The following is a 13,712-nucleotide window of genomic DNA, read 5'->3' as shown; positions in this document are numbered from 1 at the left end:
CTGCCCCCACGCTCTGCCTGCAGGCCACATGGCCCGCGGAACTTAGGTCCCTGCAGCACATCCAGATTCAGAGACACTGCCTAACCGCCAACCTGACTGGTAGCCAGTGCTTCTAACACTGAACACCTGATTTAAAGAGCTCTTAATGCTGCTACACTTCGTAAATATTTCCACTTTCTCGTCACCACCCTCTTACGTGTTGTGCGTGTAGAGTTCGTGGATGTGACCCGGCGGGGAGCTGCGCCGTCGGGGTGCCGGGTTCTGAGGGCGTCTGCGGTGACTGCGAGGGCTCTCCTGGGGGCCCGGTGTTCCCGCCGTTCACCTCCTGCTCCGTGCCCCCCGCCTTCCCCTGTGTCCGGCGTGTCCTCTGCGGCTCAAGGTCTGGGCAAGGCTTTGGTCCTCTACCACTTGGCCAGCATAGGGTTCCATGGGCGTCTCGGGGAAAGTCTGGACTCTGTTTTGTGGGTCACACTTTTCTCATTTGGGTCGTATACCCTAGAACTTCTTTTTTTAATTCTGTTTTTTATTGAAGTGTAGTTGATTTACCCCTAGAACTTTTTAATAACTTCCTAATTGAAAAAACTTACATTTTGAGGAATATGTTACATGAAGCCTTAAAGAAAAATGTATTTTGGGTCTGGTACAGTAACATGCCCACTACAGATGTTCAAAGTCTTTTTTATTAGTGACAAAACTAGCTGATGCAAAACCACGTTTCCGTCAGGTTTCCATGCCAGCACGTGGCCCTGGCAGGCTCGCTGGCGTGTGAGGCTCAGTGTCTCGGTTTCTCTCCTGGCTGCGCTGTTCGTAGGTCTCCATCACGTTTCTGCCCAGGGACAGAGGGGACTATGCCCAGTTTTGGGATGTTGAGTGTCACCCGCTGAAGGAGCCTCACCTGAAGCACACCCTGCGGTTCCAGCTGTGTGGACAGGTGAGTCCTGCACAGGGTCTGAGTCAAGTGTTGGGTGTGTGCGAGAGACACCAAGTGAAGCTGGCGTGAAAAACTGGCCTGAAAATGCGGAGTATGTTCCTGGTAGCGTTCTAATCTCAGTAATTCTGTAATTCTGTTGTGGAATCTTACCATCTTACTTTTCTTGTGGGTCTTTATTGATTGGCATGTTTGAGGTTTTGGCTCCATGAAATCTGTGCTTGCCCTAATTAGGTAAGACAGTGAGTGTGTGTGTGTGTGTGTGTGTGTGTGTGTGAGAGAGAGAGAAAGAGAGAGAGAGAGAGAGAGAGAGGTTGTGCAGGATAGATACGTGTTTGTGATTAAGGGAATTTAAAAACCTCGAGTCTCCTTTTTCCAAATTACGAAGGAAATAGTAAAACTCAAAGAGGTAGATGTCCGTCTGTTTATTTCTCCTCCCCACTGTGACTTCCCTACGCAGAGCATCCCCGCAGAGAGTGAGCCTGAGCGCGCACGCGTTTCCGCACACACGCTGGTGAAGGTGGATAACCTGGCTAAGGCCCGGAGGCGAGCCGTGTCTGAGGCGTCTGCGCCCATCCCTGGGTATGTCCCTGCTGCTGCTCCAGGGCTGCTCCCCGGGCTTCACTGACATGCAGGCACATTCCATCAAGGGCTCCGTGGCTTCCCTGGGAGCTGACGTGTGCCGTCGCCAAGCCGGTCAGGACGGGGCTGTCTCACCCTGGAGGGTTCTCTGATGTCTCCCTGCAGCCGGGCCCACCCCGCCCAGGGTTTGTGCTGTCCTGACTTGTGGCCACAGTTTGTTCTGTGGAGTCTCACGTACATGTGCACGTTGTGTCTGGTGGGGGTTCCTTCATGGTGTTGAGGACACTTGCATCTGTTCCATCCTGTGAACACAGCAGTTAATTCATTTTCCTCTTGGCATTTGTGGCTCCCAGTGTGGAGCTATTATGAATGAAGATGCCATTAACATTATTATATGTGTATTTTTCTGGACATATTTTTTCATTTCTTGGATAAAAATAGGAGTAGAATTGCTAGTTCATATGATAAGCTTTTATTAGACTTTAAAATAACCTGCCAAGTAATTTTCCCAGAGTAGCTGTACTGGGTTACATTCCCCAAAACTGTGTGTGAAAGTAGATTCTTAAAAACTTTCCAAAGGCGACGTTGTGCCATCAGCTCACTGTGCTTTAGTGGTAATTATGAAGATGTTCCTTGCAGTCCTAGTTGAGTGATACTTAGAGCTCACTCAGTTCTGGAGGAAGATGCTTATAAGAAAAATACACATTAAGTACCTGCTGAATTTTATGGTCCACTAGAGGAAGAGAGTGCATTTTGTGGGAGACGAGTTCTGGGAAGGTGTGTGTTGCCCCCGCGCTGTGCTGCTGACGCTCGGCTCACCTGGGCTTCCTGGGTGCCCGCTGCCTGCCCATCCAGGCTATGGGCCTGGGCAGGAGACCTGGACTGCTGGACGGTCGCGCTGACAGGCCTGCGTCAGCCCACGGGAAGGACGGGAGGGGAGTAAACGGGGAATGTGCTGCCTGGGAAGACCCTCCCTGGAATGGGGCCTCTCATGCAAAGGACCGGTGGGGCTTTGGCTCCTGAGGAACCAAAAACCAAAAGGAGCTTCTGGGCCTGAGCGGAGAGTGGGAGCCTGGCGGGCGGGGCCGAGTCCAGCACGTGGGGGTCATCTGCAAAGCCCTGGACGCCAGCAGTGGTGCATCTGTTAGGTGGAGCTTCTGGCTGAGGGGTGGACTGGGGAGGAGGCAAGAGCAGACCTGGGGAAACAAGTCCAGGGCTGTTTTCCAGTGGCCAGGACTCAGATGGTGGCAAGGGCAGTGAGAAATGGGGAAATTGAAGCAGTTTTCAGGAAGGAAGTTTGAAGGACTTGGTGACGGAGCAGACAGAGGGCTGGACAGGAGGGGTCAGTTCTAGTAATGTCCAGAGACAGGACCTGGGGGGGTCGGGTTAGAGGCGAGAAGACCGAGCTATGGGGATGGGTGTCCTCGGGGTGGGAGGGAGACAGTTGTATGGTGCTTGGATGTGGCCGAGGCTCAGTCTGAGCTGAGATGCACGTGGTGAGGCTGCTGGCTCCAAGATGTGGTTGCCAGGGAGGGCAGCCAGGGCCGTCCAGGGCCAGGCGTTTGGGGTGGAGGTGAGCCTGCCAGGAGGAAGTGACCATCAGTAGCATGGAGGCTGGACGGCGGCAGCCTGTCCGGGGCGTGGCGCTGAGGGTGAGATGGGCCCGGTGCCGGGGCACTTCTGACAGACCGTGCGCCCCGCCGGAGTCCCTGCCCCAGTGGTTGGTCTTAATACAGGTCAGTTCAGTCGCCTTTACGATAGGTTAGCTGAGTCATGCAGAAGACGCAGGTTAAAGCAGCACCTCATAGGTTGACACGTAAATAGTTTAAGTTACTGTGGATTTTAACTAGTTTAGCTAGGTAACTTTTAAACCTATTTCCGTAGCAGGCAGCTTGACCTGACTCACCGTGGCGTCTATGCCCCAGAAGATGTGTATCAGTTTCTGCCGACGAGAGTTGGGGAGTCGAGGACGCTAAAAGTCAATCTGCGAAACAATTCCTTCATCACACACTCGGTAGGTTGGAAATGGTGTGGGTTTTGTTCAACTCTTAGATAAACGTTTTCCTGATAATTAGAAGCTTATCTTATAGATTTAAGTTATAATTTAATTTTTAAAATGCCTTAATACTGTATTTGAAAAGAAGTTCACAGGAAGTTTATGACCCTTTATCTGAAAATTGAAAATATTTAGTGTTTATCATGTTTCCGTTTTTCCACTTCTTTCTGCTTTGTTTTCTTCTGCGCTGTTACACCAGCACGTTTCTGGATAACATTTGCTCAAGTGAAAACTAGAGTAAACTCATTAAAATTCCCTTACATGTGTTTTCATGAGCATTTATTGTCCTACCTAATTTTGTGAATCTACGTAAATTTACAAAATGTATCTTTAATTGAAGAAATGTTGGGATGCTAATTTAAGTATGACAAATACCTAACTTGCATAACTTCATAAAGTGTTTCATATTAAATTCCAGCTGAAGTTTTTAAGTCCCAGAGAGCCTTTCTACGTCAAACATTCAAAATACTCTTTGAGGTGAGTGTATCAGAAACTGCACTGTCTGGTCCTCGTGCCGGGCCTCTCGGGGGTCAGGACTGAGGGCTCCCCGGTCACAGCCAGCCGCAGCACAGAGCACCGAGTGCCTGGGTCTTCACACGGAGGAGGGAGATGAGGGGCTGTGGGGACCGGTCGTGGCCCGCAGGTGTGCCTGGCGGGGTGGCGACCCAGACTTAACTTACTGTGTGATCCCAGCCGCCTGCCACAGGCTTACAAAGAACCTAATTCTCTAGTGATTTAACTGTAGAAGAACTTCTGCCTCAGATGTTACTTTCCCCTATGCTGAGAAGCAGGGCTTTAAATTTTTACTAACTGGGACAAAAGCCTTCCCAGATTAATTGGGAAAACTTTTCTTACCGTATTTTCCAGTTGTCATTCTTCACATAATCCTGTATTGTTCTTAAATCAGAGCCTCACTTTCTTGTCGTCCTTGCTAATTTTTTCTTTTTTTAATGTGGTTTTGTTTGTATTTTTTAAGACATATATGTATATATTCTTCCAGTTTTGTTGGTGTAGTTGATGTGCAGCACTGGGTAAGGGTAAGGTGTGCAGCGTGGTTTGCCTCACAGGTGCCAGGGAATGACGACCACCTCAGCTCACCTAGAGACACAGTTAAATAGGAAAAGCGTGTGTCACGAGAACTGCTGGGACTTCTCCTACCAGCTTTGCTAATGCGCAGTGTCAGTGTGTCTGTCCTGTGGCACGTAACACCCTTGGTCCTTATTTATCCTGTAATGGAGAGTTTTGACCTCCTGTCTGCCTCATCCAGCCCCCCGCCACGCCTCTGGCAGCCGCAAACCTGATCTTTCTCTGCATTCGTTTGTCTTTGAAGTGTAATTGAGCACGACACCACATTAGTCTGTACTTCTGTGCCTTTCTGTTTCTGTATATTTCAAAGTGGTGACCTCAGCTAGTCTGGTGTGACGCGTCGCCACACAGCTGCTACTGCGTTGTTGCTGACCACGCTCCCTACGCTGTGCTTCATGCCGAGGAGGGCTCGTTTGTACCTCTCCATCTCCCGCATCCATTTCTTCCCTCCGCTCTGGCAATCGTCTGTTTGTACTCTGTGTCTGTGACTCTGTTTCTGTTTTGTTGTGTGTGTTCATTTGTTTTGTTTATTCCACGTGTAAGTGAAATCATCCAGTATTTGTCTCTGACTTATTTCACTTACGTAATGCCCTCCAGGTCCATCCATGTTGTTGCAGATGGCAAGATTTCATTCTTTTTTATGGCTGAGTAGTATTCTGTTGTGTGTGAATGTGTGTCTATATACGTGTATGTGTGTGTATGCATGTGTGTATGTATATATGTGTGTGTATGTGTATAGGTATGTGCATGTATGTGTATATGTGTATGTATGTGTGTATATATGTCTGTGTGTGTATGTGCATGTATGTATGTATATGTGTGTGTATAAATGTGTCTGTATGTGTGTGTGTACACACACACACACTCACACACGACATCTTCCTTACCCGTCCATCTGTCGGCGGACACTTGGGCTGCTGCCACGCAACGCCTTTTTCCATCCCCTGCCCTGTGTCCTGAGTCTGCAGTGAGGTGCGTGTGGGTCTTGCTCCTTGTCCATCTGGCCGCTGCCTTTTGGCTGGAGCGCTTAGTCCGTTCACGTTGCAGAGCTGCTGGCAGGTGTGTGCTTACTGCCTTTTGCTCACTGTTGTGGGGTCTCGCTAACTTTCTTTTTCCCTGTGAGGTACCTGAAGGCTGAAATCTCAAGCTGGGGGTCATGTACTGAGAACTTTAACGTCAGGTTCTGTTGGGCTTAGTACTGAAAATACTTCCGTCTTCGTCTTTGAGCCTGTAAACCATTGTAATTATCATAGGATCTATTTAGCACCAGGAGGCTGTCCCAGAACCATGTCACATTCTGGGGGAAGGGGCCCACGTGCAGACATTTGAGGGCTCTCTGAGTTCTAGCCCAGCATGCTGACTCAGAAGCTGGCTTTACCTCTGTGAACTGGAGCTGGGGGCCGTCCCCTCCACCCCCCATCCTGCATGCTGTGGAGCGTGCCCCCCAGGAGCCCCGCCTACAGGCACAGGTTGTGCAGCTTCAACAAGGACTGTGTCCAGAGAGCTGCATGGCCTTGACTTGTCTCAGCCTCAGTCTCCTGGTGTGTTGTGTGGAGACGTGGGCGCTGCTGGTGGTGCGGGCGGTTACAGCAGTGAGACGGGGTATTGGTGCCATCCGGGGAGCACTGGGGAGGACAGGCCCCCAGCGCTGCGGCCCAGCCCCGCCAGACCACTGGCACTGACGCCCCGGGAGTGGGAGGGCATCCGGTTCCAAGGCAGGGATTTCCCGCACAACCCCTTCAGCAGGGACACGGAGGGGAAGGGCCTGAGGTTAAACACGGCTCGGTCGAGTCCTCCAGCTGCTCTGCTCCAAGCTCTGGTCCCCCCAGTGGGTCCCTCCGGTCGTGATGTTTGCCCTGATGACCCGAGACCGGCCACGTCCCCGGTCCTGACCAAGGCTGCGCTGCTCAGGACAGAGACAGGACTGCGGGGGCCACTTGCCCGCTTAGAGAGTGGCTGCATACGGACGGATGCAGAGTAAATACCTACCCTGAACTTGGACGCTCTCATAACGGCGTCACTCGCTCTGCTTCTGTTTACTCTCTCCTGGGTCACATCCCCAGCCTCGGTGGTGTTGCAGGTGTGTCTTTACAGGTGAAGCAGCTGGGCGGGAGGTCCTGTGAAGGAGCACACCCCGGCACAGCTTCTGGGGGTGGGGGAGCTCTGATCTTAAAGTTGTTTTTTTTTTAAATCTTCTAAAAATAGTTTAATAACTCTTAAGGTTTTTTTTTTTTTTAATTTCCTTGAAGAGCCTAACAGGTTTTTTTCAAAACGATGTTTGCATTCAGCTCATCTACAGTTTTGGTGAAGACTCGTTAGTCACAACAACTCGTTAAATTGTTGGGCTTCATGACACTTGCCCGCTTTGTGGCTGGAGGGTGATGCAGGCTGCTCAGGAGATAAACACTCCTTTCCACCTTTCATCACGGAACACGTAGTGGCTTCAGATTCTCTTTTGATGTTATGTTCTTTGCTTAGTTTTCTTTCAAGGTTTTTTTTTTATCCTATTTCAGCTGAAATTTGTAAATCAGCTAGTTCTTGACTGTTTGCAGAAAAAGAACCTGTTTCTGTTTGGTCCCAGTAGCGTTACAGGTGGCAACCTCTGCTCCCGTGTGGGTTGCCGGGCGAGGCCGCCCAGTGAGGTGCGTGGGCAGCCGGTGGTCGCCATGGAGGTACTATACCTTGTAGAATACCACACTGCCTCCTTGAAATACGACTTTGGCAATTAAAATGTCAAATTATTTCATAATCACATCTTTATTTTTCATCATCTGAGCTTTTTAACAAGCTGCTGTCGTCTTTCTTCCGTGTGAGCCTCCCTGGACGTCTTAGTTGTCTCAGCAGCACCTCCTCCCCCCACCCCCACCCCCGCCACCGAGTATCACGAGCGTGATGGGAAGTGATGCGTACAGCGTCCTTAACGAGAAATCCTGCTTTCATAAGTGGAGATGGCGTTTTGCTTACTAAAAACCAATTTTAAAATATAAAATGTGTTCATTCTAGCCATTTAAAGGGAGATTTTTATAGAGTTGAACTTGGTGACGTGCATCCCAGGGCTAGAAAACTGTCAGCTGTCCTGAATTGCAACACTGCTTCCCTGTGCAGCCGAGGTCACGTCACAGCAGCCAGAAGAACTTAGAAACATGAGGAATGGTTTTAAGCTAAGCAAAATTTGGACAGTTTACATAAGCTGTCATTTAAAATAGTATCACAAGATACATTTTGTTTGCTTTATATTCTTTGAACATGTTTTTACTTTGAAATGTTTTTAAATGTTTACGCTTTGGGTTTTTTTCTTTTTTCTTTCCTTCCTTCCTTCCTTCCTTCCTTCCTTCCTTCCTTCCTTCCTTCCTTCCTTCCTATGGGCAGAGGCAATTAGGTTTACTTACTTATTTATTCTCAGAGGAAGTACTGGGGATTGAACCCAGGACCTCATGCACGCTAAGCTTGCACTCTACCACTGAGCTACACCCCCCCCCCTAAATTTTTATGCTTTGAAAATAAATTAAAATAAGGTAATTTTATACTTTACTGGTGGAAGGTCATCTATTTTGATGTGTTCTATATTCATCCACATTAACTGTCATTGTGGAACTTACGATAAATACGTAGTGTTACAGATTCCAGCATCAACTTTAATGATTGGCAGCACCTAAACTTGATGAAATGTGAATAAGAAAACCATGTGTGTAAAGCAATAAGTCCTCCCTGTTTACAAACGGAGTGAACTCTAGTCATATAAAAGCCTTCTCCTGTGACACATGGAGAAGACTTGTGCCTTCGTGAAGGGGAAGCTGGTGTCTTCACACAGAAGCATGACATCTCTCCACTTGGAGGAGGAGGGTGTTGCTTCCACGGCCGCCCTGAGAATCTGCTGGTCCGAAGGGGAGATGGAGATGTGGGCATGTGTGTTGGTCCCCGACTCAGGCTGCGGGGCTGGCCGGGCTGGTGGGAGGTCACGGTGGGTGGGTTGCGGCGGCCAGCTTGTCTCCACAGGTGGACAGTCTGTTCCAGGCCCTCAGAAGCCCCGCGTGGCCCCTCACCATCATGAGAGGGCTGCCTGCTCTGTGAAGGTGGACCAGTCACTTCCAGAGTGGAAATGGGGCTCTGCATCAGCCGCCGTGTCTGCCGAGCAGGCCAGCACCTTCCCCAAGCTGCGAGCGGCCACGGGTGGCTCTGGGCCGGTCCTCGTAGGGTGGGCTGTGGGCGGCCGTCTACCCGTTGGTCGCGGGAGATGCTGGGTGCAGAGGCCATGCGTGTGCTGTGGGCGGGGACAGTCACTTACCCCGCGTTGAGTGGTCACGTGTGAAGAAGGTGATGGAGAAGGAGCGCTGATGAGCAGTTTTGGGGTAAAGGTTCTTTTGGGGGCCCTAGGTGATGATCTCTTCCTCGTATCTTTCTAAAAAGTGTTGGTTCCTGGTCCCATGTAGCCCCCAGGCGTCCTCCGTGAGCCATTTATTCAGGTGCTGCGACATCACAGTGTTCATCCAGCTGACACCCCGTCACATGGGAAGGGGTGTGGCCGTGCTCTTGGCCCCCTCTTGGCTGGATGGTCCCTGCTTCTGCAGACATGACACGGGCTCCAGGCTCACAGGCCCCACCAGAGCTCCCACCCCGGTGGGTTTCTTTCCTCAGAACCGCGGGTGTTGGCGCTGACGGCCCCTCTCTTTGCAGAGCCCAGCACTACATCAACATGCCCGTGCAGTTCAGGCCGAGGTCCGTGGGCAGATTCGAAGCTTTGCTGGTGGTTCAAACAGACGAAGGCAGGAGTGTCGCCATTCGACTGGTTGGTGAAGCTTTTGAAAAAAGTTGACCAAATGCATTGTGTGTGAAGTAAATCACATAAGTTCTGGTTTGGTAACTTCATTTTTTCTACACTACCAGTATTGTTCTGTATATATTTTGTATGAGAAGCTGGGTGTCTGTAACTTTTCTGTTTTGAGAAGCTAATACTGAAGACCTGACTGAAGCATCATGTATCCAGCCTCCAGTATGTAACTTTTACATGGAGAAGAGAGTTCTATTTTTGCATTGATTACGATGTTCTGAATAAACATGGCATAGATTTTAGTTGGTATATCCAGAAATAAACTTATTTTTCATGGAAGTTGACTTTTTTTAATATGATGTCGCATAGAAATTAGACTTTCACTTTATTCTGCTATTTCCAGTCTTTCGGGCGTGCTCTGTGATTTTTTCCTCCTCCATTACAGGGTCCTTTCCCCTAAGAAATTCCTCCTCTGTTCTTTCTGTGTTTTAGCTAATTGCCCAGAGTAGAAAAGAAGCTTCCTTTGAAAGCAGTTGTCTTTCTCCAGAGTGAGGAGGTCTCCACGTTCTGTGCAGGCACATCAGAGAGGTTACGACGTGTTTTAAGGCAGCGTTTATTGTTACCAAAGCTGGCAGGCAGCCACTGCAGGACCCGGTGTGGGAGGCTTGCCCTGCGTCAGGCACCAGCGGGTGGCAGGGGATGGGGGCTCTCCCGTGGTGACATCTGGGATGCAGGGAGGGTGGCCTGGTGCTCGGTCTTACCCAGAACCGTGCTCCTTAGCTGCTGCTCAGCCAGCGCTGGGAGGGAGCTCCATAAGCAGCCTCTCCTTCAGGGCTGCCCCAGGGCCGTGTGCAGGTGGGGGAGGAGGTAACGTGGGAGACAGTGACTTCACTGTAGGTCTGGGATTCGAAGGGAATTTTCTTTTAAAAATTACAAAAGGAGACCTCAGTACCGTGATGGACACATGGCTGGTACACAAGCAAGTCTTTCCATATGAGAGAACAGCAACGGGAGGACAGGTAAACCCCTGCAAGGAAACACGTGAAGAACCGTGTAGAGGTCTGCATGAGGAGAAGTGAAATCTCACTGGAGGATACGGCAGCCTGGACGGGAGGCCCTGCCAGTGCCCATGCAGGCGCCGAAACACCCAAGGCGGTGCCGAGTTGCAGGCGCCCCTCCAGACCCTGTCGCCCCTGCAGGTAGCGGGGGACACTAGCTTGTGCAGAGACCACCGAGCAGAATGGATCCGAAAGACCCAGACACCCCTGGAAATTCAGTGTGCGGTGAATGAGGCACGTGGGGAAAGAGATGGCATATCCCAGGACACCTCCCTGAGAACCTGTTTAAAAGTGAAACTGTGAAAGTCCCAGAAGAAGATGCAGAAAACAGTTTCGGTTCATTTCTAACTGTGAAGGGAGGACTGGCAGTCATGAAAGGAAGAGGGAAGTTCACCCATGTGCAAATCAAACTTTTCTGGGTGGAAAACGCATGGCCAAAGTCAAAAGACATGACAAGTGGGAAGAAAGGTGCAGCACTTCAGCAAAGGGGCTTTAGATGCTAACGAGGAGATGCAACAGCCCAACAGGAACAGGCGGAGACGGGAGCAGACAGCGGATAGAAAGGAAATACAGTTAACTTTTTTGATTCTTGAAAGACCTGCATTAATCGGCTTTCCAATCATCCAGTAGAATTCCAGGTTGATTTTTTTCCTCCTGTGCAACCTCGTGGAGACCCCGAGCTGGGGGTTGGGGGCTCTCTGGGCTGTGGGGCTCTCGGCGGCCGGTCCTCCGCTCTGCTGTGAAATGCTTCAGTCTGGTGTCCATGGCGAGGACAGAGGGCAGCCACCCCGGAAGGCCTCTGAAGGGAGGCTGGCCGATCTGAGAGGTCAAGGCCAGTCTCAACTGCAGGGCTGCCCCACCCCTCCGCCCCCCCCCCGAACCCACCCTGCCTTTGGGAGGAGGGGCTTACTAGCCCCCCCAGCATGCACACCTTCAGATGGGCTACAGGTTTGGCTTCCCTTTGTTACTTAATGTCCATCCTGAAGCCACAAAGAGGGTTGCTGTTTCTGTGAAGTCTGCACGTGAAGAGAGCACTGAGGGGTGGCCACAGGGTCAGCTCCGGCCTGGCCTTTGATTCTTCCGGGTGTGGATGGTCTCCCCTCGGGCCCAGGTCTGAGCTACCCCTAACTGACTAAAGATCCAAAGTCGTCAGTTATGCAAAAATTCAAGAGGAGTGAAGAAAGGAGTGGGTTGGAGAATAGTGGGCGAGGGCAGCCCTCTTCTGTGACAAGTCCTGCTGACGGTGTGGACGGTGGTCAGCTGCAGAGAGGACGGGCCGTGTGCTGATGTCAGGGCGGGGGCAGGAAGGCGGGTAATTGTTTCATAATAATGGTATCACCCCTGCAGTCTGGAGGGAAAGTGGGGAAAGACCAAAAGTCAGACAGTGTGAGGCCCAGCCAGCCGCGGTCGATCCTGGGCAGTCACTGGGGGAGCAGGACGCACGCGGGAGCCCCTGCTGCTGGTGGACCCTGGGTGGGGCGGATCCCCGGAGAGGTAAGCAGGAGGTGTGCATGGGGGTCCTGGGCCTCCGCCAGCCAGGCTGTCCAGGAAAAGCCAGGGCCCCGGGGGCAGGAGGGGTCCAGCGGCTGCACTGCCACTGCCCGCCCCGCCCCCCCCCCCCCGCCACTGTCAGGTACAGGAGCCAAAAGCATCATCCATGGGCTCTCCTTGCAGGTGTGTCAGGAGGCTGAAGCAATGGCTGGACAGGAACGTGCTGCTGATGGGGGTGGAAGGAAGCTGACTGAGGACATGTGGGGCCGTTTCTGTGCTGAGCGCAGAGCTCCCCCACGATTTGTGCCCTGGTAGGGGGCTGACTGTCCTGAGCACTGGGGAGGGCGGGGCTGGAGCAGCGGCTGCGTCACAGAGGGCTGGCCCCAGGCTCGGGGAGTAGCCGAGGTTCCCGGCAGGCGGGGGCAGTGGGGCAGCACCTGGGCACCAGAAGAGGCAGGAGCTGTGAACGGAGCTGGGGCCTCAGTAGACAGAGGGACTGCACTGCGCTGTGTGCTTGTAGACGGTTTTTGAAAATCACGGTAGTACTCAAGAATCATTCCACCACTCTGGGTAACTGACGTGTAGACACCATCCCTAAATGTGCCTGGACGGACAGTCTTTCAGGTAACCATTTACAATTTTTCCTTTTCCACTACGTGCTCCCCTCCAAGGAGAGAGAGCAGATACTGTTTTTGTTTTTTGTTTTGCCCATGGGGAGTATTGCAGCAAGGCTGAAAAAAGAAGTTACCTGCAAAATATTTTCCTTCCTGTCTTTGGTGGTTTTAAACCTACACCGATAGAAGGGGGCGTGAGGTTTGAGGGTCCTGGAGTGGGGGGGCAGGCGGATCCTGCAGCGGGTATTTGCGTGTAGATGGGGACATGGCCAAGCTCACAACAGATCCTGATAGGCAGGAGTTGTTATCTCCGGATTACTGGAGACTGGACACTGAGACGGTGTGACGGTGCGCAGTGACGTGGTGAGCCGTGATACCCCAGAGGCCTCTCTCCTGAGCTGGGCTCAGCCGTGTTCTGTCCCTGTGCGTTGATCCAGACCGGGGCTCTTGCTTCCCGGTGGAGCTCTCCTCACGCAAGCTCCTCTCCTCCACGTACTTAAATTAACAGGTGCAAAGAGCAGGGTGGGTCATTCTGCTTAAGTCTCATCCAAAATGAGACCCGAGTAACAGTTATATTCTCTGATTCACATTCTCGTGGTCGTTTGGGGCCCTTAGAGTCCCTTTTTCAACACTTGCTTACGTTTACCCTTCTGTTTTTGTCTCTTTAAAATGACTGACCTTCTTCTAAGGACTAAGCATGGTTGAGATTGAATCGACACTAGGTAAACTGTGATTAATACTGAGAAAAAAATTTTCTCACATCTCATGCCTTGAAAGCATTTTTAGTTGATCTCCGCGCAACTTAATGATATTTTACCTGTTATTTACTTGTCTGTTGCAGTCTAGGCTCCGTTCACCCCCCCAGTCTCTCTCTGTCTTACCCTGCATGACTGTCTGGCACAGTTCTGTGCGCTGGGGACACACATGCTCCACTCTTCTGGGCAAAACAAAGTCCCGTTCTCCTGGGCCCTCACCTTGGCCCTCAGCCTGAATGCAAGAGGTTACTAGCAGCGTTCAATTGTGCTGGATTTTACACAGAGCAGCCGTACCTCTAGGTGCCTGCACCTCTGCTGAGAGGAGTGTGGAGGGGGCCGGAGGGAGGGTGTGGCTGGAATGGAAAGCAAACACG

General features: G+C 51.3%; 1 protein-coding gene across 6 annotated transcripts in view; it reads left to right on the top strand.

The window, feature by feature from the left end:
* The window catches only part of CEP192 (centrosomal protein 192), a 70,548-nt gene extending 60,789 nt beyond the window's left edge, over window positions 1–9,759 (top strand). For 2 of the 6 annotated variants that reach the window (XM_074352321.1, XM_045518941.2), the window contains 5 exons: window positions 812–931; window positions 1,389–1,510; window positions 3,395–3,524; window positions 3,985–4,043; window positions 9,327–9,759. In XM_074352321.1, coding sequence (XP_074208422.1) covers window positions 812–931; window positions 1,389–1,510; window positions 3,395–3,524; window positions 3,985–4,043; window positions 9,327–9,465 — 570 coding nt within the window. In that variant the 3' untranslated portion in view covers window positions 9,466–9,759. The other 4 variants (XM_074352322.1, XM_074352323.1, XM_074352324.1 and 1 more) reach the window with 4 other exon arrangements.
* The last annotated feature ends 3,953 nt before the right edge of the window (window positions 9,760–13,712 follow it).

The sequence above is a fragment of the Camelus bactrianus genome, chromosome 24, assembly GCF_048773025.1.
Source record: "Camelus bactrianus isolate YW-2024 breed Bactrian camel chromosome 24, ASM4877302v1, whole genome shotgun sequence".
Taxonomy (NCBI): domain Eukaryota; kingdom Metazoa; phylum Chordata; class Mammalia; order Artiodactyla; family Camelidae; genus Camelus; species Camelus bactrianus.
The sequence above is the reverse complement of the archived record's forward strand: the minus strand, read 5'-3'. Positions and strand labels throughout refer to the sequence as shown.